This window comes from Macaca mulatta, chromosome 9, assembly GCF_049350105.2.
Source record: "Macaca mulatta isolate MMU2019108-1 chromosome 9, T2T-MMU8v2.0, whole genome shotgun sequence".
NCBI lineage: Eukaryota > Metazoa > Chordata > Mammalia > Primates > Cercopithecidae > Macaca > Macaca mulatta.
Window position 1 is genome coordinate 114,336,327 of NC_133414.1, and position 21,666 is coordinate 114,357,992.

At 53.1% G+C, this 21,666-nt stretch overlaps 3 protein-coding genes across 47 annotated transcripts in view; 2 read left to right on the forward strand and 1 right to left on the reverse strand.

Annotated features, from left to right (window-relative positions):
• The first annotated feature begins 1,202 nt into the window (after positions 1-1,202).
• ELOVL3 (ELOVL fatty acid elongase 3) lies at positions 1,203-4,493 on the forward strand. Of its 2 annotated transcripts, none has more exons than XM_077945375.1 (4): positions 1,203-1,556; positions 2,591-2,667; positions 3,321-3,472; positions 3,729-4,491. In XM_077945375.1, exons 2-4 carry the CDS (start codon positions 2,597-2,599, stop codon positions 4,154-4,156), a joined length of 651 nt encoding a protein of 216 aa, XP_077801501.1. In that variant the 5' UTR covers positions 1,203-1,556; positions 2,591-2,596; the 3' UTR covers positions 4,157-4,491.
• A 559-nt stretch (positions 4,494-5,052) lies between these two features.
• On the reverse strand, positions 5,053-17,319 carry PITX3 (paired like homeodomain 3). The gene is made up of 4 exons (XM_077947410.1): positions 17,038-17,319; positions 6,837-6,966; positions 6,461-6,663; positions 5,053-5,982 (listed from the first exon to the last, which is right to left on the reverse strand). Exons 2-4 carry the CDS (start codon positions 6,952-6,954, stop codon positions 5,395-5,397), a joined length of 909 nt encoding a protein of 302 aa, XP_077803536.1. The 5' UTR covers positions 6,955-6,966; positions 17,038-17,319; the 3' UTR covers positions 5,053-5,394.
• Positions 5,524-21,666, forward strand: part of GBF1 (golgi brefeldin A resistant guanine nucleotide exchange factor 1) — a 154,013-nt gene continuing 137,870 nt past the window's right edge. For 41 of the 44 annotated variants that reach the window (XR_013398342.1, XR_013398343.1, XR_013398344.1 and 38 more), the window contains exon 1: positions 20,935-21,184. Coding sequence is in view for 1 of the 44 variants with exons in the window: in XM_077947383.1 (XP_077803509.1) it covers positions 5,790-5,797 (8 nt within the window). In the remaining 43 variants the exon portion in view is untranslated. Of the gene's footprint in view, positions 5,798-20,934; positions 21,284-21,666 lie in introns of those variants that run through there. The other 3 variants (XM_077947385.1, XM_077947383.1, XM_077947384.1) reach the window with 3 other exon arrangements.

Consider the following 21,666-nt stretch of genomic DNA (forward strand, 5'->3'; position numbering starts at 1 on the left):
GCCAGGTACAGGAACTCTTTTCTGATTGCAATGCAGTGAAGAGCAGGAGCAGTATTCAGAGAAGGAGGCAGTGCAACCAGGTAACGTGATCAGGTGAGAGGTGATGAGGTACAGAGACAAAGGGATGCACTTTTGAGTCACTTAGATGGCACTGATAGGACTTTCATTACACCCTCCCATAGACAGTGGCTCAGGTTCAGGAAGTAGAGCTGGAGTTCCTACCTGGATCCTCTGGCTCTAGAGCTTTACTGCACGTAGCCATTTATACCCACATTTTTATTTCAATTACTTTGTATCTATGTTTCTTAGAACTTTTTGCAAATCTCCACCTTATCTGAAACTGTCCTCAAGCCTTGTATTTCTCCTTCGCTTTCACAAAACCTAGGAAAGAAATACGGGACAGTCAAGTAAAACTGTAAAAGTTTTAGAACATTTATTTCTTTGGGGCTGGTTACACAGGCGAAAAAGAAGTAGATTTGGTTAGGGAAAGAAAGCAGCAGGCCTTGGGGAGATACAGTGGCTCTCCCCCTCCCTAAACCCTAAGAGGCCTCCAGGAAACCTGAAGACAATAATTCCAGAAGCCCAGAGGGTGACCCCATTTCCTCTCTCCATGGTTATTACTGTCAGTCTGGAGCAGTTCAGGAATTCAGGAAACTATAAAGAAACCACAGCAGCCTCCACAACCCAAACATCAACATCAACAACCTCAACAATAAAATTTATTAAAATTCATCTCCTTCCACCCACTCACAACCGCAGACTCGAAGCTAGGAGGTGGAAGGGACTACAGGAGAAGCTCTGCGTTGCCCAGGTTAGTATTTCCTCATCACAGGCCTGGGTTTCCCAGGATCTCAGGGAGCCTCCATTTCTGGGTGAGAGCATCAAAGCCTAAGGACACCTTCCCTCTCTCCTCACTGCTAAGCAGGTTAAGATTAAAGCAAACCGAGGCAAAGGCCACGGTTGACAGTGCCAAGGTAAGACTGGCCTGTCCGGGTACACACACAAGGCCGCACAGGATTGGGGGGACGTGTTAAGGGAGAAAAGGCTGGGGAAGTGAGCGGGCGATGGCCTACGACGGGACTTGGGGCGGGGCGTGCGAAACGCCTGGCAGGCGGGCCCATGAGGATGACCAATCAGAATGCGGACTGTGCCCCAGGGGCGGAGCAGAGGCGTATCTTGGTCGAGATTGGATAGCGGCGCGGCGCAGGGAGGGGGCCGCGCGCCGTCCGGGCCGGCAGCTTTGCAAGTCCGGGTTATATATCGCGGTGGCTGCGCCCCGGAGAGCTGGCTGCGCCGCCGCGCACGTGCCTAGGTCCGACGCCCTCCTCGCTTTGCCCAGGGGTTCCTTCTGTCCCGGCTCTGTTCCGTCTCGCCCCGAGGTTCACTCCATCCTTGGAGCCCCCAGCCTTTCGCCCAGCGCCTCCAAGCTTTGGACCTCGACGTCTGCAAAACTAGATGGTCACAGCCATGAATGTCTCACATCAAGTAAATCAGCTGTTCCAGCCCTGTAACTTCGAGCTGTTCAAGGACATGAGGCCCTTTTTCGAGGAGTATTGGTGAGACTTGGGAAGAGGGAAAGGCCATGCTAGGGCCCTGGGGCCAGGGTGCAAGGGGGTGGCATTGAATGCCTGCAATGATTTTCTTACAGAACAGAGTTACGGGACTCCCTCGTACTGATTTCACACTACCTTTGTCCGAGGTGCAGGTAGTATGTGGCACCTCAAAGACGTTAGAGCTGAAAGCAAGCAAGCAGAAATAAGAGGATGAGGGAGAACGTGGAAACATACAGAAGCCAAAGACAGCGTGTAGTGAGAACTGGTCTTGGAGGCGTGAGGTTGATCTGAAGCCTTACTAGATGACTTCCACGTCCCCTATGGCTGTGTGTGTAAGCGTGTGTGCACAGTGCAGGGCCCGGGGACAGCCTACCCTTTACAATTATCCCATCGTTCCCCAGGTGCTCCACCGTTCCTGCTGCGGAGAAGGAGGCAAAGTCAGAGAGCTCTTCCAAGCTTTCCCCTGGAAGAGCTCTCTGGCTTTGCCCTAAAGCTCCCCAGAGGTTTTGGAGTCTGACTTTATGCTCCAACCAATTTGCCATGCCCCAACCAGGGAGAAGCTATTGCCACATTCTTATTACACCACAGCCCTGGGCTGCTTCTAGGCGCCCCAACCAGGGAGAAGCTATTGCCACACTCTTTTTACACCACATCCCTGGACTGCTTCTCGGCGTGGGCCAGACAGCTGTCACCCACCTCTAACCCCACTGAGAGAGCAATAATCACAGAAACCTTGGACATAGCCCCTGCCCTGTGCTAGGTACTTTGTATACATTAGTACTCCCAGGAGAGATGTAGTATTCCCCCTTTACAAATTAGGAAGCCAAGGCTCAGAGAGTTAAGTTGTTTTTTCCAATGTCACACAGCTAGTAAGTGGCAGAACTGGGACTCCAACCCAGAGCACTCACCTGGAGAGATAAGTGGGCATTTCTCTAATCAGCACCCACCCATGAGCCCATCCCCTCTGCCTTCTGCTTGCCAGGGCAACCTCATTCCCCATAGCCCTGATCTACCTGCTTCTCATCCCTGTGGGGCAGAACTACATGAAGGAACGCAAGGGCTTCAACCTGCAGGGGCCCCTTATCCTCTGGTCCTTCTGCCTTGCAATCTTCAGGTAAGACCCCATCCCACTCCTTGCCTCTTCTCTAGACGTTAGACCTCCATTCTATGCCTTAAAGCTTTCCCGATTGCATCAACCTCCATCCTGTCCCCAAGTTGCCCTGTAACACTCTCCCCATCTCATTCTCAGCTTTAGTTCCCCTCCCAGCCTTCACCCTCTTCTATTATATTATCCTGTTTTCCTTCTTTTTTAGACCCCTACCTGGTGGTCTCTGCTTTTTCCCTCTTGCCTTCATAGTCTGTACTTGTAAAACATTTCTCCAGTCTCTAATGCTCTCACCTCCTAACACCCTCTCTCAGGACCCTCCAATAACTTCCCCATATTTTCTCCCCCAAACTCCTTCAGTCTTCCCCTATCCCTCCACACATCTCCTCCTAGGCTCCTAACCCCTCCCAAGAACCCCATTCTTTAACTCAACTTTCAGTCCCATCCCCTTGCATTCCCTGATCTTTCTCCAGCCCTCATCTCCTCTAGACTATTGGTTGGATCTACCAGATTGGCCTCAGGCTCTCAGGAGCTTTGACCCAGCCCCGTGGACAGGTGGGGAGGTGGTAGAGCTTGGAACACAGTAACCTGGCCAAGCCGAGGGAAGGGTGGATTGGTGCCTGGGGATGACACTTATACCATCTTCCTTTGTCCCATTTCAGTATCCTGGGGGCAGTGAGGATGTGGGGCTTTATGGGAACTGTGATACTTACCGGGGGCCTAAAGCAAACCATGTGCTTTGTCAACTTCGTTGGTAATTCTACAGTCAAATTCTGGTCCTGGGTCTTTCTTCTCAGCAAGGTCATAGAACTCGGTGAGTGGCAAGGCTTTGTCTCTCTGGTGCCTTGTGAACTGCATCCCTCCACAGGGCCCTCCTTTCACCCGTACCCTTGAAAGTCCCTTTCCTACCCCTAGGTCCCAATAATACCTCTCACCCAAGCTCCTCTATAGATTCTCTGCCACAAAGACCCCCTTCCCTCCCCTGAGAATTTCTCCTGTGTCCCTACACCCAGCGCAGAGGGTGGTCCCAGCACTGGGTGGTGTGCCAACTATGATTCTCCATCTCCCAGGAGACACAGCCTTCATCATCCTGCGTAAGCGGCCACTCATCTTTATTCACTGGTACCACCACAGCACAGTGCTGGTGTACACAAGCTTTGGATACAAGAACCAAGTGCCTGCAGGAGGCTGGTTCGTCACCATGAACTTCAGTGTGCATGCCTTCATGTACACCTACTACACTCTGAAGGCTGCCAACGTGAAGCCCCCCAAGATGCTGCCCATGCTCATCACCAGCCTGCAGATCCTGCAGATGTTTGTAGGAGCCATCGTCAGCATCCTTGCGTACATCTGGAGGCAGGAACAGGGATGCCACACCACGATGGAACACTTATTCTGGTCCTTCATCTTGTATATGACCTATTTCATCCTCTTTGCCCACTTCTTCCGCCAGACCTACATCAAGCCCAAGGTCAAAGCCAAGACCAAGAGCCAGTGAAGGGTTGGAGAGAACAGTGAAGCTCCAGTCTCTCTCTTCTTCAGGGCACCAAGAGGCTGGGCTTAGTTTTGGGAGAATGATTAGGTTGCCTTACCTGCATGGTTTCCCCAGAGGACGCGTGCCCCACGGTGGCTGGAATTTTTGAGACAAGAAGGGTGACCCTGGGATGGGGGTGTGGTCTGTTACTTTGATGTTTCTGTTTTTAATGTGAAGGCCAAGAAGGCCCTGGGATGGGGGGTGGGACGGAGGAGGGTCCCAAGAGCTGAGTTGTTTAATTTCTATCCAGAAATCTTTCTTCTTCTTGCTCTATTTTTTTAAATTAAATATTTCAACAAAATTTTGAGAGTTTGGGGATTTGGGGGGAAAGAGCGCTGCTACCAAGGGGATGATCGGCAGGTGGGACGCCTGAGGGTGTGTGGAAGGGTGAGAGGCACACACACAGACACTGAAAGAATCCTAGGCCTGGTAGGCACTTAATAAATGTTGTTACAGACCAGAATTTTATTGCTGTTAGAGGACCAAGCCCCTCATAGGAACAGTGAGAAACAGGCTCAGAAAGGCGGAGTAACTTTATCTAAAGTCATAGGCTCCCTGAATAGCAGAGCTGACACCTACAAGCATTGGAGACCAGATCTACCAGCTAGCCTCCCTGAGACCACGAGGTGGCGCCGCAGCACCGGCTGTGGCCGATGCCAGCCCGGTAGCTGGTTTCCCACGTCCCCCGCACTCACGCACCTCTTTGCTTCAAGAATCCCGGGCTGCCCCGACCTGGAGTGGGGGCAGGTGGTGAGTGGGACTGAATCCCTGGAAGCCTGGACCCTCACTTCGTTCCTGTACCTCCAGCTCGCCTGTAGACAGTGGGGGAGGATGAAGGGAAGAAGACTCAACCGCAACTCTGAATCATCACGCCTTCGACAGTCCGCGCACGTTTATTTCATTTATCTTTGAAAACGAGGGAGGGGAAGCCTGGAGAAGGCGGGATGGGCCAAGGGTGAGTTGGCCCCCGGGAAGCTGGTCCCTGTTCCTGGCTTTAGTCCCAGGGGCGCGGTCTGTGTATAGGGCCCAGTCCACCCCTCAGGGCTGGGAGGGGAAGGCCCTCTCCTAAGCCGGCGCCCCCCAGCTGACCAAACACCCCTTTTAGACCCTGGGGCGGGAGCAAGCCAGTCAAAACGACCCCAGTCCGAGGAGGCTGTGAATCGTCGCCCCCGCCCTCGGGGATGATCTACAGGCGGGGCCGCTCATACGGGCCTTTCCACGGCGTACTGGCAAGGACTGAGGTTGGCTGCCGGGGGCGGCCCGTGCACGGCGGGGTAGCTGAAGGAAGCGTGCTGTTTGGCTTTGAGCCGCAGGCTAGCCAGGCTCGAGTTACACGGGTCCCGATAGACGTAGGGGGAGGAGGCGGCAGCCGCGGCGGCGGCGGCGGCCGAGGCGTAAGGGCAGGACACGGCCCCGGAGGACACGGCGGCCGGAGCCAGCCCGGGGGGGCCCCCGCCCAGGCCCTGCAGGGCCCCAGGCCCTGGCACGGTGCCAGGGGCAGCCGCGGCGGAGGGCACCATGGAGGCGGCGATGGAGCTGGGTGGCGAGAAGACGGGCTGCGAAGCCAGAGGCCCCACGTTGACCGAGTTGAAGGCGAATGGGAAGGTCTTGGCGGCGAGCGGCGGGGCAAGCGCCTTGGGCGGCCAGTTGCCGTACGAGTAGCCGGGGTACACCTCCTCGTAGGGCGGCACAAGCCCCCCGAGCGGCGCCGCGAAGCTGCCCTTGCACAGCTCGGCCTGCTGGCTGCGCTCGCGCTTCCGCCATTTGGCGCGCCGGTTCTTGAACCACACCTGCGGGCACGGGAGAAAGGCGGTCAGGGCTCGGGGCCAAGTCCCAGCGGCTGGAGGGCGGGCCACCCCGACGAGGCTACCATCCGGGGCCCTGCGGTCAATAAACGAGATGAGGTGGCTGGAGACGGGGTAGGAGGGAAGGAGTGCACGGAGTCCGGGGTCGGAGAACAGAAGGCGCGGGCGGCAGGACCGAGTCATTGGCGCCAGAGTCTGGGGGGACAGTAGGATGAGGTCGAGTAGGGGTGGATAGGGGAAAGAGAGACGGTGTCAGGGCCGAAGAAGCGCGCGGTCCGGGTACTAGGGAGCAGTGGGAGCAAAGGCTGGAGGTTGGCGGGCAAGAGGCCGCATGGGGCTGCAGCCCGGAGCCAGGGTCCGGGGTCCGGGGGAGGGGAAGGTGGGGTGGAACCGCTGGCCGCCGGGTCGCAGGCTGAGTGCGGAGGGCCCGCGCGGGTGCGAGTCGCGGGTCTGGAGAGCATACCCGCACGCGGGCCTCGGTGAGGTTGGTCCACACGGCGATCTCCTCGCGCGTGCTCATGTCGGGGTAGCGGTTCCTCTGGAAGGTCGCCTCCAGCTCCTGCAGCTGCTGGCTGGTGAAATGCGTGCGCTGCCGCCGCTGCTTCTTCTTCAGCGAGCCGTCCTCGGGGGAGCCGCCGGGCAGCGAAGCCGAGGCCTTCTCTGAGTCTGGGGGGCCAGGGTGGGGGCAGGTCACAGGGCGCCCAAGCCTGCACGGATTCTCGGGCTCCGGGACCTCCTAAGCCACCCGCTGGCTCCCACCTGAGCTGCGCAGCCGGGGTCCCACCCGCACTGGGGATGAAGCTGTTATCTCCTGCACTCCCGGAAGGGGGCGCGCTTACCGCTGTGCTCCTGGCCCTTGCAGCCGTGCTCTGGGAGCTGGGGGTGCGGAGTGCCCGCGTCTGACAGCGACAGGGCAGGGCTCCGGGCCTCTGCCTCGCTGAGCAGGCCGAACTCCATGGAGGGAGGTCTCTGGAGGCGAGAGAAGACAGAGACCAGGGTAACGGGGGTAAAATCTCCGGCTTAGCTGGGTCCCAGCAGCGTTTCCCCGTAAATTCCCTGCCACATTTCTCAGCCCCAGCCATAAAGCTGGGGCTGCATGGGGCTCCTTAGGATAGAATGGGGAAATAGCAGCCTAAGGGCACAGAGGTGCATGCTGACAGGTTCTCTGCATAGATATATAAACTAGACGTTGTTTTGTTTACTGCTGGGAACTAGAACTGTGCCAGGTATACAGCTGGGGTTCAATAAATATTGAATTAATAAAAATGTAGACTACAGGCCGGGCGCGGTGGCTCACACCTGTAATCCCAGCACTTTGGGAGGCCAAGGCGGGTGGATCACCTGAAGTCAGGAGTTCGAGACCAGCCTGGCCAGCATGGCGAAACCCCGTGCCTACTAAAAATACAAATTTGCTGGGCAGGGTGGCACGCACTTGTAATCTCAGCTACTCAGGAGGCTGAGGCAGGAGAATCGCTTGAACCTGGGAGGTGGAGGTTGCAGTGAACCGAGATGGCGCTACTGCACTTCAGCCTGGGTGACAGAACAAGACGCTGTCTCAAAAAACAACAAAGAAATCTACACTATAGCACACTACATACCCTATACTACATCTGCAAAAACTTAAAATCCTTCTCACCTGAATGCTCAGTATCCCCCTATACTCATACATGGTCCTCAGCTAATCATGCCTGAGACAGACCAGATGTCTGTTATCCATTCTCCTTGGGACAGATTGTATTTTGAACCAGACCTGATATTTCTCCCTTAAGAATAATGGCTGCTGGCCGGGCGTGGTGGCTCAAGCCTGTAATCCCAGCACTTTGGGAGGCCGAGGCGGGCGGATCACGAGGTCAGGAGATCGAGACCATCCTGGCTAACACGGTGAAACCCCGTCTCTACTAAAAATACAAAAAACTAGCCGGGCGAGGTGGCGGGCGCCTGTAGTCCCAGCTACTCGGGAAGCTGAGGCAGGAGAATGGCGTGAACCTGGGAGGCGGAGCTTGCAGTGAGCTGAGATCGTGCCACAGCACTCCAGCCTGGGCGACAGAGTGAGACTCCGTCTCAAAAAAAAAAAAAAAAAAAAAGAATAATGGCTGCTATCATTTATGTGTACTTACTGTGAGCCTTTACCTCATTCTGTCTCCCCTCACAAGAATACGTCAAGTATGATCATCCTTTTTCTGCTGAGGAAACTGAGACTTGAAGGAACTTGATGAGGCTCACAGAGCTTGTAAGCAGTGGGATTGAGATCTGAACTAGGTCTGTGAGACTCCTAATGCTTTTTCTTTGTTTGCTTTTTATTTTTCTTTTATTATTATTTTATTTTTCTGATTCAGGCAACTCAGAACGCTTGTTTTCTCACACTGTGCTCTTTGGGGCCTTCCCTCGAGGTTCCCTCAGGGACTCAGCTACAGTTCTAACCTGGCCTTGCTTGGGTCTGCTTCAGCTAGGGCAGCTCTGCTTTGGTCTGTTTCGTTTATGAATTCTTTCTTTTTTTTCTTTTTTTTTGAAATGGAGTCTCGCTTTGTCACCCAGGCTGGAGTGCAGTGGCATAATCTCGGCTCACTGCAACCTCCAGGGTTCAAGCTATTCTCCTGCCTCAGCCTCCCGAGTAGCTGGGACTACAGGCACATGCCACCACTCCTGGCTAATTTTTGTATTTTTAGTAGAGATGGGGTTTCACCATGTTGGCCAGACTGGTCTCGAACTCCTGATCTCAGGTGATCCACCTGCCTTGGCCTCCCAAAGTGCTGGAATTAGGCGTGAGCCACCTCGCCCAGCCTGTTTTGTTTATTATTTCTGAAGAGGTTTCATTTGAAAGAAGGTAACAAGATCAAACACAAGTGTGAAAACCACTCGTGCTTGGGTGCTTGGGTCGGGCCTGGTCTCCTGCCTGCACTGATATACACTGTATCCCACCAGTGATTGCTCCACCCATGGATGGCCTCTACCAAGCCTGCTCCAGGCTGTAGGCAGGAGCTTCATAAGACCACCTTCCTACTCATAACTTCCTATCCCAAAACCTAGCTTCACATTGCCCAGGAGCCTCCCTGGGTCCCTCTCCAAGTTTCCCCCGCAGAGTCCCCTTTTCTGCCTGCTCTCCCAGGACCCCTCTGCTGGGAGGAAGGGAAATGGGCAATACTGGGGCTCAAGACTCTGGGTGCCTTTTGGTTGGAGGAGAACAGAGGAGGCTAGGGACAGAGGGAAGGGGTAGAGAGCTGAGTGAGAGGGGCCTCTCTGCCTCTGTCACCCCTTCCCCATTAACAGGGGCTTAATGCAGGCTACACGGGGTGGCATTAATGTAGTGGATTAGTCTAGATTGAGATGTGTGTCACTTGGCTGCTCTGGATTTATTAGGAGCCTTTCTCAGGGAGGTGCAGATGGGCAGCAGCCTGTATTTGCACATGGTAACGCCCCCTTCAACCAGCTCAGAGTTCACAGCTGTGCCCCCACTCCCCACCCCACCTCTCAAGCCAGGTTGGAAGTGGAACCGAGGTCAAGGCAGGAGGTTGAGAAAGAGTCCCTGCTCTTTCTACAGGCAGAGGGGTCTAGATCTTGGACCTTTTACTGGATGTGAAGAGACAGGGCTGGAGGGAACCCAGGACAGGAGAAAAGTCAGGCCAGAACTGGAGGTGTGCTCAGCTTACTTCCCCTTCCAGGTCAGGTCAGGGGGTTTGGAGCTGGAAAACTTTGGCCAACAATGCTCTGATGGAAGGGAGATGTCCCTGAGAAAGAACTATGGTAGCCTTGACTGGGAAGATGAGGGAGGAAGGGTTAGAACTGAGAGCTGGAAAAAGGGGTGCTCTGAAGTCTCCCCTTACTTCATACCCAAGATGCCCTTGAAATGCAAATCATCCCCCTGACTTTTCCAGAGGCCATGGAAGCAACACGAAGCTGGCAAAAAACCCAGAGAGGGGTTTACCTGTGGGAAAAGCAGTCCCACCCTTGCCACCTAGCCTTCCAGTCAGCTTTGGCTCCAGACTTGCAGTTTTCCAAATTACCCTGTCCCCGGCATTCCATACCTGCATCTTGCTTTCACTCTATTTCAGCAGAGGGAGGCAGGGTAAGAAGGGATATGGGCGAGGAAAAGACGAGGCCAGAAAGCCGAGTTCAGGCTGCGTGTTCCCAGAGGCAGATGGACACATGTGCAGACACACACAGGCCCCCACTCAGACATAATAAGCACTTGGACTTGGAGCTAGGGGCACACAAACACACACTCTCCCACACATGCGCTGCCACATCCAGGCAGACAGACACGTACCGTCACACAGTCTCCTTTCTGTGACAGGGACAGCTGCCGGGGCTGTTTTGGAGCTAGCCATCATTACCCTCCCCCCACCCCCCCACTGCCTCCCTGGCCCCTCTGAACCTCAGTTCTCAGTCCCAGGAGCTAAGGACTCTGTGTGGGGGAGGAGCAGGCCAAGGGGCCAGGGGAGTGTTCTGCACTGGATGCTGCTGAGTGAGGAGAAGGCATGAGCACGCTGGAGCTAGAGGATGGGGTGGGGAGGAGGGGCAGAAAGTGCCCAGGCCCCTCTCGGGAAAGTCATCTGTATAGCCCAAAGAAATTAGGTTTGGAGTCAACAGATCTAGGTTCACGGTCCTGGCTCTACAACTTACTAGCTGTGTGTCCTTGGCAAGTAACTTTACCTCTCTGGGCATATTTCTTCATCTCCGAAAGGAAGTTCATGATCCCTTCCTTACTTGCCTTCAGTATTGTTAGAAGGTTTAGATAAAAACATAAACATGTAAATATGAGTAGGGTAAAAACTCTACCTGAGTAGTTTTTTTTCCCCTCACTCATTAAACAAATGCTATTTAGCACATTCTATGAGCTGGGCATTGAGTTAGGCCCTGAGGGTGGGGTAGTGACTAAGATCTCATCCCTGTGTCTGCCCTTCCTCGAGTGGGTCATCTCCCCAGACTCTGTATCCTGCAGTGAACTGTTTCCCTAGTGAATGAAGGTGAGTACACTGCATTGCTGAGAGATAGGCAGCACATGCTGTGAACACTTGGTCCTGAGCATAGACGACCCAGTCAACAAGGCAACAGCAAAATGGGCAGAGTACTCTGGGAGCCACTTTGGGGATGAGGGACTGGTAAAGGAAAGAATGAAGCCTTTTTAGGCTCTTGCATGGGCTAGTAACAGCAGAGAGAGGAGCCATGGCTGAGAAGGGACCTGACTGTGAAACTGAAGAGAGAAGGAAAGAACAGTAAAGCCAGGCAGGCAATAAGAGAGATGGAAGGGTGGGGGCATAGACCTCTAGCCGACTCATGTCCGGGTGGGCTGGTCAGGCAAAGGCTGGGGGCGCCAAGCTGTTGTCTGAGCTGGAGACAGGCTGGCTGAAGATTAAGCTCCCCCAAACTGCTGGAGGTCAGGAAGCTAGGGAGTTGGGACTGAGGCCAGGGACTTCGCCTCACTCAGTGGATAGGGAAGAACAAGCAGTAGGTCTGGAAGCTGCAGGATTAGTTGATGCTAGTAAAAAATGCCCAGGCAGGGACAGAGAGAGTCAGGAGATAACAGTGATAGTGAGTCTAGCTCTGGGAGGGGGCTGCTGGCCCCACCCCTAGCCTTTTTGCCACACCCTGCTAGGGATGTGTGGCCCAGTCCCACTGGTGTCAGGCAGGCCCAGGGAGTACAGAGGGCCTACAGATATGCTCTGATTCTGCAGTACAGGCTGGAATTAGAGGAAGCCTAGTCATGGACTGCAACAAGAATGAAATATCTAGGATATATGAAAGTGGAGAGCAGATCTCAGGCCAAGGAGGCCACAGTGGGGAGGTCATGGTTTCCAAGAGACACAACCCCATGGCAATAAGTCAGCTGTCATGTGGACCCACTTAAGTCCTGAAGCCAGAGGGGTAGACCAGGGACATAGTGAGAGCCCACAATCAGTTGCACTAATAATGCTTGAGGCTGGAGGCATAACCTGGAACTCAAATAGGAGAAAACCTTTCTCTTTCAGGGGCTAAATGGAGAGGAGATGAGAGGAGCTGTAGTTATGATGTTTTCATCTTATAAACGTGAAACAGAAGTGAGGCCCTTAAGTGGACATGGCCGCATGTTCATTTGGGACGCTGAGCACCCAGACTATATGGTCTGCTGAACTGCAGTGTGCAAATGCGAGCAAATCGAGACACATTTGCAGCAAAGATTTGAAGCATTCAAGTTATCAAGGGACAAATCGGGGATCAGAGAAATGATTCTACAGTCTTCCTGCTCTTCCTTGCTTCCTTCCTGGGGATCCCAAGAACAGTAAGGCACATACCCTAACTTGTAGGAGTCTGCAGTGTAGGCAGGCAAACGGAGCACAGGATGGAAAGATGGAATGCATGGGTCTGACTGACTGGGAGATCAGAGAGAGGGAAACCCATGGAAGGTGGTACCGAGTGTTGGGGGCTCAGAGAATATAGGCACGCGACTGAATTGGGAGTTGAAGAATCAGAGAAGGGGTATGGCATTCTAAATAATCAACAGTGTTGGGAATAAGCTGGCAGGCTGGGAGGGCAGTGGTGGTCCTAGGTTAGTCAGAGTCTCAGTGTAGGCCACGGGAGATCTGCAGAGAGAAACAAGTCAAACCGAGGGGGGCCTCCAATTGGGGACAAGGGTTAATGATTCAGATTTGACAAAGTCTAGGCTAGAGTATGTCCAGCTTTTTCATCAAAACCCCTAAGATTCACACTGAGCAACAGCCCTGAATAAAGAAAAAAACCCCTAAGACCAGTCAAAAATAAATCTACTAGAAAACTAGAGGCATGACCTGAAACAGCTGCCACTAGTGTGAAATTGTTTGGAGTTTGCCAGCTTTATGTTTAAAATGCAAGCAAATTTTTCATTCTATTCCATACGTTAGTCATGGAATAGAAAATATTTTAATATAAAAATAAATCTTATTTTAATATAAAAATAAACCTCCCAATCTTCAAGTGATATCACCCACCAGGAAGATGGGCCCTATTTAGACTGTGTGTCATGCCTCTCCCACTCCTTACTGCCCTCCTACCACCCCACCCCCCTATGAGAAGCAATGCACCAAAGAGTGGGGGTCACTGGAGGCTTGTAGCCAGGGGTGTGACAAAAAACAGCATCTTTGTGGCCTTTATTTGACCATGGTGAGCAGAATGGGTTGGGCAGGGAAGAAACAGGAAAGGAGAAACTATTAACTGAAAGATGCCAAAAAGGCCGTGGGGCAGGACAATGGGAAAGGAGAGATAGAGTTTTGAAAGTTACTCCTCTCTGTCTTCCCCCAACTCTTACCCAACTGATGATCTTTTCCTTTTCCTCCCTCTCATTCTTTTCATGAGTCCCTGGCAGTGGCCATGGACACCCTAGACACCCCAAAGCTCAGGACCTAATGGATCCTTCATGTTAGTCTAGGAGGCATCATTTAGTGTGAATGGAGAAGAAAAGTGTCCACTGGCCCCATCCTTCTGTCACCACAAGTCAGCTTTAGCCTGCTGCGTTTGCCCTCCCTTCCTGAACCCGAGTCTGGGCCAATGTTCCATCTCTGAGCAGAAGGCAGGCAGAGATATTTGGCCTGGTAGGCAGGCTAAGCATTTGGGGAGCTCCCCAGAGTTCTTGGACAGGGACGGGGTAGTGGCCAGCATCTGAAGCCTGCGATAGCGTGGCCCATCTATCATTAAGATCCCTCCTATGGCTGCATCAGGAAGGTGGTTAGGCTGCTCTAAGGCTCAGCCCCACTTTTCCAAACAAAGATTCTGCAGTTTGGGCATAATAATAGTGCTTCTTATTTCTATGGTGCTCCTTCATTTGCAGAGGGCTTTCACAGACATGATTTCATTTAACTTGCACAACTGCCCTGCATGGCAGGAGTGCCTATCCCCATTACACCTCTAAGAAGGCAGGATGCAAGGTTACACAGTTTGAAGAGATTCAAACCACCTAGTTCTGCTCTTTCCATGCCTCACTCTCTCTACCCTGCAGCCATTTGTGACTCTCACATGTGCTGATCTTTCCAAGCCCTGAAGGATTCCATTTCTACTTCCTGCCTCTACCATCTCTCTGGAAATGAGCTCTGGAAGTATGCTGCCCACTGTGTGCCAAAGAACATTTTTCTATTCATCCTGAGCTTGCATCACTGCAGTTCTAAAAGGCCCCCTCATCTCCAGTTTCAAGATTTGGGGAGCAAGCAATTCTTCTGCATATCTAGGCTTTTTATTATGCTGTAGATTTCCATATTGTCTCACCTTCCAGAGGACTAAACTTTGACATTTGCTCTCGCCAGCAACCCCTGGCTCCCCATTCTGCCAACCATTCTCTGACCCTACTCTAGGCCCATGACATTCTTCCTAAGAGCCAGTGACCAGGCATGCATTCAGCTACATGGCTTTATGCAAGGTTGGGAAAAGGTTCTGTTTTTTGTTTCCAGTCATCTTCATTATGATACCATCTCTTTGGCCTTTTTGACAAAAGCCAACTTTGAGCTAAAGTCTTCAGGGAGCCATCCGTAATGCTTTCCCTATTCCTTTCCTGACACAGAGCCCTTCATTTCACCTATAATTTCAGTGATTTTTATGGGAGCACAAGCCCCTGAAAAGTGTATCAGAATGTGATAGGGATAATTGTGGTGTGTCTTTATATTGCTCAAAATAGAGCAAATGAAAAAAAAACAAACAAACAAACAAAAAAAAAAAGTTGAGAATCCTAGCCAGTAATAAGCAAACTTTAGAACTGAGAAATGGACATGGGAGTGTGGGGAATACCTAGTGTATGTCACTCATAGGTGAAGGGTGAGAAAGCTTGAAACCGCTGTTTAGATTGCTCATTGCTAAATACAGTGGCCTTGCGCTTGTCCTTGTGAAAACTCAGTCCCCAGCTGGGCTATCTTGCTCACTTACATGGACTCATTCTCCCTGCTCTGTCCTCTTCAGCACAATTGAGCTCTGGTTAGAATTGGGGTCAGGGTGGGCCGGGCGCAGTGGCTCACGCCTGTAATCCCAGCACTTTGGGAGGCCGAGGCGGGTGGATCAGGAGGTCAGCAGATTGAGACCATCCTGGCTAACACGGTGAAACCCCGTCTCTACTAAAAATACAAAAAATTAGCCGGGCGTGGTGGCGGGCGCCTGTAGTCCCAGCTACTTGGCAGGCTGAGGCAGGAAAATGGCGTGAACCCGGGAGGCGGAGCTTGCAGTGAGCAGAGATCGCGCCACTGCACTCCAGCCTCGGCGACAAAGCGAGACTCCGTCTCAAAAAAAAAAAAAAAAAAAAAAAAAAAGAATTGGGGTCAGGGTGGATGGTCACTGTAGGGGCCCAGCGGAGTCAGGGCTGTATCTCAGCTGCAGGGAAAGTAAACCCGGCTGTTAGGTAGGGCCAAGACATCCTTCCCAACCAGACTCAGAGGGCGAGATAGTCCCCTGTTGGACTCCAGAGTCTGGATTCCATGAGCCTCCTTCCCACCTCTGCTCAGCCACTAGGGTGGTGCTGGGACTGGTAGGGCTGAGGAAGCAAAAGGGAAACAGGACCACAGGGTTTGCTTTGCTAATGGAGCTGTAGTTTTCTCTTCTGGCCTGGGCTCCTGCCCACTGTAGGGAAGGAGCCATTGGTCGGCTGATACTCCAGCAAGGAGTCTGGGGGGTGTCTGGTTAATTGTATTGGAATTAGGAGGCAACTGAGGCTGCCAGGGGTTTGTGCCCAGCTCCTTCCTGTTTTCTCATTGCCTTTTGTCACCTATTCCTTCCTTTCCTGTGGTTTTTTGTTTGTTTGTTTGTTTTTGTTTTTTTTTTTTGCTTGTTTTTGTTTTTGTTTTGAGATAGAGTCTAGCTCTGTCACCCAGGCTGGAGTGCAGTGGCGCGATCTCGGTTCACTGCAAGCTCCGCCTCCCGGGTTCACACCATTCTCCTGCCTCAGCCTCCCGAGTAGCTGGGACTACAGGCGCCTGCCACCACACCCGGCTAATTTTTTGTATTTGAAGTAGAAACAGGGTTTCACCGTGTTAGCCTGGATGGTCCTTTCCTGGTCTTGATTCCCACTAGCAGGCTCCTCACTGGCCTTCTGTCCTCAAATTTGGATTCTGGAAGTACAGAGTGATGCTCTGATCTATTCTGAATTGAAGGGGGCATGTGTCCCAGCCCCTCACCCCAAGTCCAGGCTGCAGTCTTTACTCTCGCTCCCTGCTCGCAGCTTCGCAGCCCGAAGGAGCTGAAACAAGTTGGCAAAGTGTGAGCTGGGATTTGAGGTGACCCACCGCAGCCGACCCCATCGCACACGCAGCAGCTGGGCAGGTGCTGCTGGGTAGATGGACATGCCACCTAGCCAGGGACATTCTGTCCGCCACTGCCCAACACAACGCCCGCTCCGGAGAGACCCACTTCGCTACCCTGGACATTCTGTCCACTCCGAGCCCCATGCGCCGCGGACATTCTGTCCGATTCTGAGGCGGCCTCAAGTCAGGACCCAGCTGGGCTCAGACACCCCAAGCCAGATCCACCGTACCCGCCGCCTGGTCACTCTGATCTGCACAGCGGCCATCTGACTCAGTCGCGGCCGGGCTCTCACAACACGGCTCCTATTCCAACTGCGGAGCAGCTGGGAAGAAAAGCGTGTGTGACCAGGCGCACCTCGGCTCCCAGCCCCTGGAGTCTGAGCCTGGGCCGAAGGGCGTCGGGCGCCGCCAACTGCCCCTACACTGGGGGCCGCCGCCGGCTCCCCAGCTGGCCAGGGCCTCTGCAACCCCTTTCGCTCCCTGACCGCCTGCCCCGTGCCCTGGGATTCCAGGGCGCTTTCTGGTAATGGTTTCCAGACTCCCTACTCCCTGCCTCGCAAAGCCCCTATCCTGGCTTCAAGTCTCCGGCTTCGTTCCGGATCCTCTGAGTCTCCCCCTTCCCTATCCCCTGGTTCTTACCCTGAGTTTCCCTTTTCCCAAGTCCTGGCCCCAGGTCTGCAGTCCGCCCTCCCTGTTCTCGACCTGTTCCCCAGGCACCAGAGTTCAGCTGCCCCAGGTCCCGTTTTAGGGATTCCAAGGTCCAGCAATAGCTCCTCGGCCCCATGAGCCCCTGTCCTTAGAATGGTCAAACACTCACAGTGCGTCCCGCAACAGGCAGGCAGACTCCCAGCAGCGGCGGCGGCGGCGGCGGCGGCGATCTAGAGGGCAGGCAGGGGCCAGGGGCCGGGCACCCGGCCGGAGTGGGGGCCGCCCCCCTGCTCCCGGGCCGCCTCTCCGCTCCGGCTCTCTCGGACTCGAGGAAGGAGTGAGCCTCACCGCGTACTGCCACCCCCAGTCGGCGCCCATTCACTTTATGGCAGACCAGGGCGCCCCCAGCCCGCCGCGGCGAGCCGCGCGCGTCAGGCCCCGCCCCTTTCCAGCTGCGCTGCCGGGGCTCCGCCCTTTCCAGCTGTGGATCTCCAAGCCCCGCCTATGAGGGAGGGGTCTGGCCGGCGAGACGCCAAGAACCCCGCCCTCTGGCCAATCAGAAGCGCTCCTCAGCAACTGGGCCGCGCCCCTCCCCACGTGGCAGAGAGCGCGCTCCGGCTAGGACGCTTAGGCAGAGCCAAGCGGGAGAGAGTAGAGTGGTCCCGGTAGTCCTGGGTAAAAGGGATCGACTGGCAGCGAAGTGGGGCTGGGCCGCTACCCGGAGCAAAGTGGATCGGCGCCAGCTGGGAAGGCGCACGGGGCCGCCGGGTCTCAGCGCTCAGACTTCTCTGCCGCTCAAGTTTCGCCGATTTTCTCCACTTGTCGCTGTCCGTCTCTCCTCTCCCTTTTGTCTCTGTTCCAATCCTCCCACGTCTCGCCTTTCTTTCTTCTTCTTTCTCCTCAGCCGCTTCGCTCCTGCTGTTTACCATTCTCCTTCCTCCTCTGCCACTTTAAAAGACTCATTTCCCTTTCTCTCTGCTCCTCTTTTTCCTCGTATCTTTCCTCCTCTTCATTTCCCCCTTCTTCTCCAAGGAAGGTGACTTCGTGGAGACAGCAGGGTTTGGAATGAGACAAACCAAAGTGGTATTCCAACGCCGCCACGAACTGCACCATCACTGAGTGAACTTGGACAAATAACTATCATTTCCCTCCCCACGCAAAACAATTAAGAGGAGGTTCCTGCTGGATCTCAGGGCTTGGGCTGGGCACTCCAAAGGCATGGACCGATTGCCTTTCAGTCTGTACCCTTGTCTTGCTTGGGCTGTGCTCTCCCTCCTTCAGCAGGGCTGGTTTCCCGCTGGTGGTACCAGGTTAAGTACTGTGGGCAAGGTGTAGCCTTGGTGCCTGCTGGTTAGGAATTTGCAAGGGACAGGGCAGATGACCAAGTAACAGATGACCAAGACTCCTAGCAGACTGTGACTTCGGCTCTCCCTGACTTAGGCCTCAATTTCCAGGAAACAGGCTCCTTCTCTTCTTGCAGTTAGGCTGTGTTGCTTGGATGCTCCTGAGAGCCTCAGCCCAGTCACACAATATGCCCCTAAGGCAAATCTGAACAGTCATGTCTTTACTGTTCAGTGACTCCTATTGCCCTTAGGATAAAGGTGAAGCTCCCTACTCTGGCATACAAGACCTTTTGGACCGTGTCTTCATCTCCAATTTCCTAGTAGTTTCCTGCACACCTTTGGCCCTTCCTGTGAAAGTAACTCATCTTTGCATTGTCAATTCCTACTCCTCCAATGTTCCACTCAGGCCTTATTTTCTCTGGGAAGCCTTTTCTGAACTCTCAGGTTAGCCTCTTGCTCCCGTGACCCTCTGTGTATACCCTCTATTACACCACCCACCATATTGAAGGGATCAGCTTATGTGTTGTCTGCTGTGAGAATAAAATTTAGGATGGTAAGGACCATGTCTATTATTCCTAGGTATAATGTAGAATCTCAATAAATATGTCACACTGAAATCTATGAGGAAGATGTTCTGCCTGGTAAGATGATGATTAGTGGTTAGGAGGGACTAGGGAATTGTCTTCTCTCTCCTCCCCATCTCTATTGCACAACCACATACTTTTAGAATGATGAATTTCTGGAGGTAGGTAGAAGTAGATATTGGAGAGCAGGAAGTTTTGGCCCACTTAGAGGATTTTCCAATTGGCTTTCCAGGACCTCTCAATCTGAGACAGGCCCAGGACACCAACTCTCAGTTTTCAAATGAAGAAGAAAATGGCTCTGAGGTAATGTGGAAAGAAGTGCTATGATGGTATATCCTTTTTCCCTGACTCTCTTTAGGTGATAGAGGCTAAATCCTCAGCTGGACCCACTGACCAGAAGCCCAATGTGCAGGTGTAGGGAGTTATTAAGGGGTTCTTCAGGTCTGATGTCTGATGGGTGTTTTACACTACAGCATCGTGGCCAGGCATGGTAGCTCATGCCTGTAATCTCAACACTTTGGGAGGCCAAGGCGGCCAGATCACCTGAGGTCAGGAGTTCGAGACCAGCCTGTCCAACGTGGTGAAACCCCGTCTCTACTAAAAATACAAAAATTAGCTGGGCGTGATGGCAGATGCCTGTACTCCTAGCTACTTGGGAGGCTGAGGCAGGAGAATTACTTGAACCCAGGAGGTGGAGGTTGCAGTGAGCCAAGATCATACCATTGCACTCCATCCTGGATGACAGAGCAAGACTCTGTCTCAAAACAAACAAACAAAAAACAAACAAACAAAAACTAGAGCATCGTAGCATATGGATGGTCTTGGATGTCTGGTTTTGAGACTACATTCCTATGTGGTTAGTTATGGAGCTTCCCTGGACTTGGGTCATCCATAATTGGGAGGAAGTATGAAGAGAAGTTTTTTTTTTTTTTTCACTGCTTCCCAGCAGCTTCTCCAGGTCTGCAGGGACACTGGGTCTCTAGTGTCCCAAATAGGCTGGAAATTTCATGATTCAGTCTGCTAGAGAAAACCCATCCTCTTGTTCTCTTCCCACATATTCTCACTTTCAGGTAATACGGGTAATTCTAAATAGCTTAGTGACCTCTATCATCTCTTGCAAGGGGAGGAGGCAGCTGGGAGCAAGACAGTGAAAACAGGTGGGCATCCAACCCTCAGGCCCCTTAGCGTTTCTAAGGCAAACAAGACTTCTGTTTCCTATCACTGATGAGGTGGGCTAAGCTGTGTATTTAGCCTGGTGGATAAGGCCTGTCCAAGGCTTGGTATGAAAGGCAGACCAGGAGTCAAAGCCCGATATACTAAGGCACAAGAGGTGACAAAAGGCGATGAAAAGAGTTGGCCTGGGGGTAAGGAGAGCCAGGGGTTCGTCTCTCTGCCCTGCTATTTACTAGTTATGTGAACATGGGCCCAGCCTTCCACTCCGGGGCTGTTTCCTATAATGTAAAATGAAGAGACTTAAATTAGATATCCAGGGCTTCTGCTACGTCCCATTTCCTCTATTTCTGGATGTTGGGGATGGTGCAGAAGACGCTGAAACAGAGCTGGGACGTGACAGACACAACTGTGAGAAGCCACAACAGGGAAGGTGGACGAGAGGGCGAGGAGAGCAGGGTGTGGAATAAATCGCTGGACTTTAGAATGAAGGGCGCCCAGAGCTGCCTCGAAAAGGAGTGATTCCTCAAGGGGCATGGTCTTGGCCCAGATAACTTTGATAATACGTGGACAGGGGAGTAGGGATGCCCGCTCAAGTTCTCAAAACGGACCCCGCCCCTTTCCAGCCAATTGTAGCCTTCCTCCCCATAACGCCCAGCAGCCACTGCCAAACCGCGCACTGCAACCGAACTCTACCTAACTCCACCTCTCTAGCCGCCCAGCACAGTTCCTCATTTTTTATTGGTTTTCTAAACTGTCACTCAGAGAGTACTCGTATGCGTTGGTTGTCCCCTAACCTACCCTTTCTTTCCCTAGTAATCTCGCCTCTTGAGGCACTACCCGCCTCCTGAAGCCAATTTCCTTTATTCGATTGGATAGTCGGAATGCTACTTTTCATGGAGCAAAGCTATGATTGGCTGCATGCGGCAAGGCTCGCGCAGTTACCAGGCAGCGGGCTAGACTGAGGCTAGTTACCACGTCAGTGAGCTGACAGGGAAGGTAGCCGGCTCCGCTGCCCGTCCCGGCCGACTCATCCTGGCGGACTGTGCAGTCCCACCCTGACTTCGGCCATAATTTCCAGGAAACAGGCTCCTTCTCTTCTCCCATCTGCTACCAGAGCTGGGGGAGCTGCTCGGAGACGCCTCCAGGGTGCGGGCTGGACATGAGCAGCGGCTGCCGGTCCTGGGACTAGGCCCCGCCATTTTGGATCCGCTGACAGGTCAGCGAAGTCTCTTCCTAGAGTTCCGGTGTGGTGAAGGCCGCCCTGACTTCGCAATAGGGAATTAGGAGGAAGGGCCCTTAAATTGGGCGAGCCAGGGTGGGCTAAGGACGCAGCGAACAGGAATAAGACGAGGGAAGGGTTGTTGTGGGAGGGAACAGGAAGGTAGCAGGGGCAAAGGTCAGGCCCCTGCCGCAGGAGGGGCGATTTCTTCCCTCATTACTGATCCTTTGCAGGTGCCCAAATCTATTTTCCCAGGCTTGACCTAGTCTTTAGCTTCTCTTTTCCAGCACTTTCTGCATCCTAAAGAGCCCAGTACTCAAAAGCTGAAAGGAAACCTAAGAAGCATTGTGTCTACTTTTATGGGTTTTCAGACTTTAGATATGAAAGTCTCTCTCTAGATTCTGTACAGCGTCTACTTCTTTGTGACTGCCTCACTAATACAAAGGAACTGCTTCATTTATACTGAATGATGAACTAGT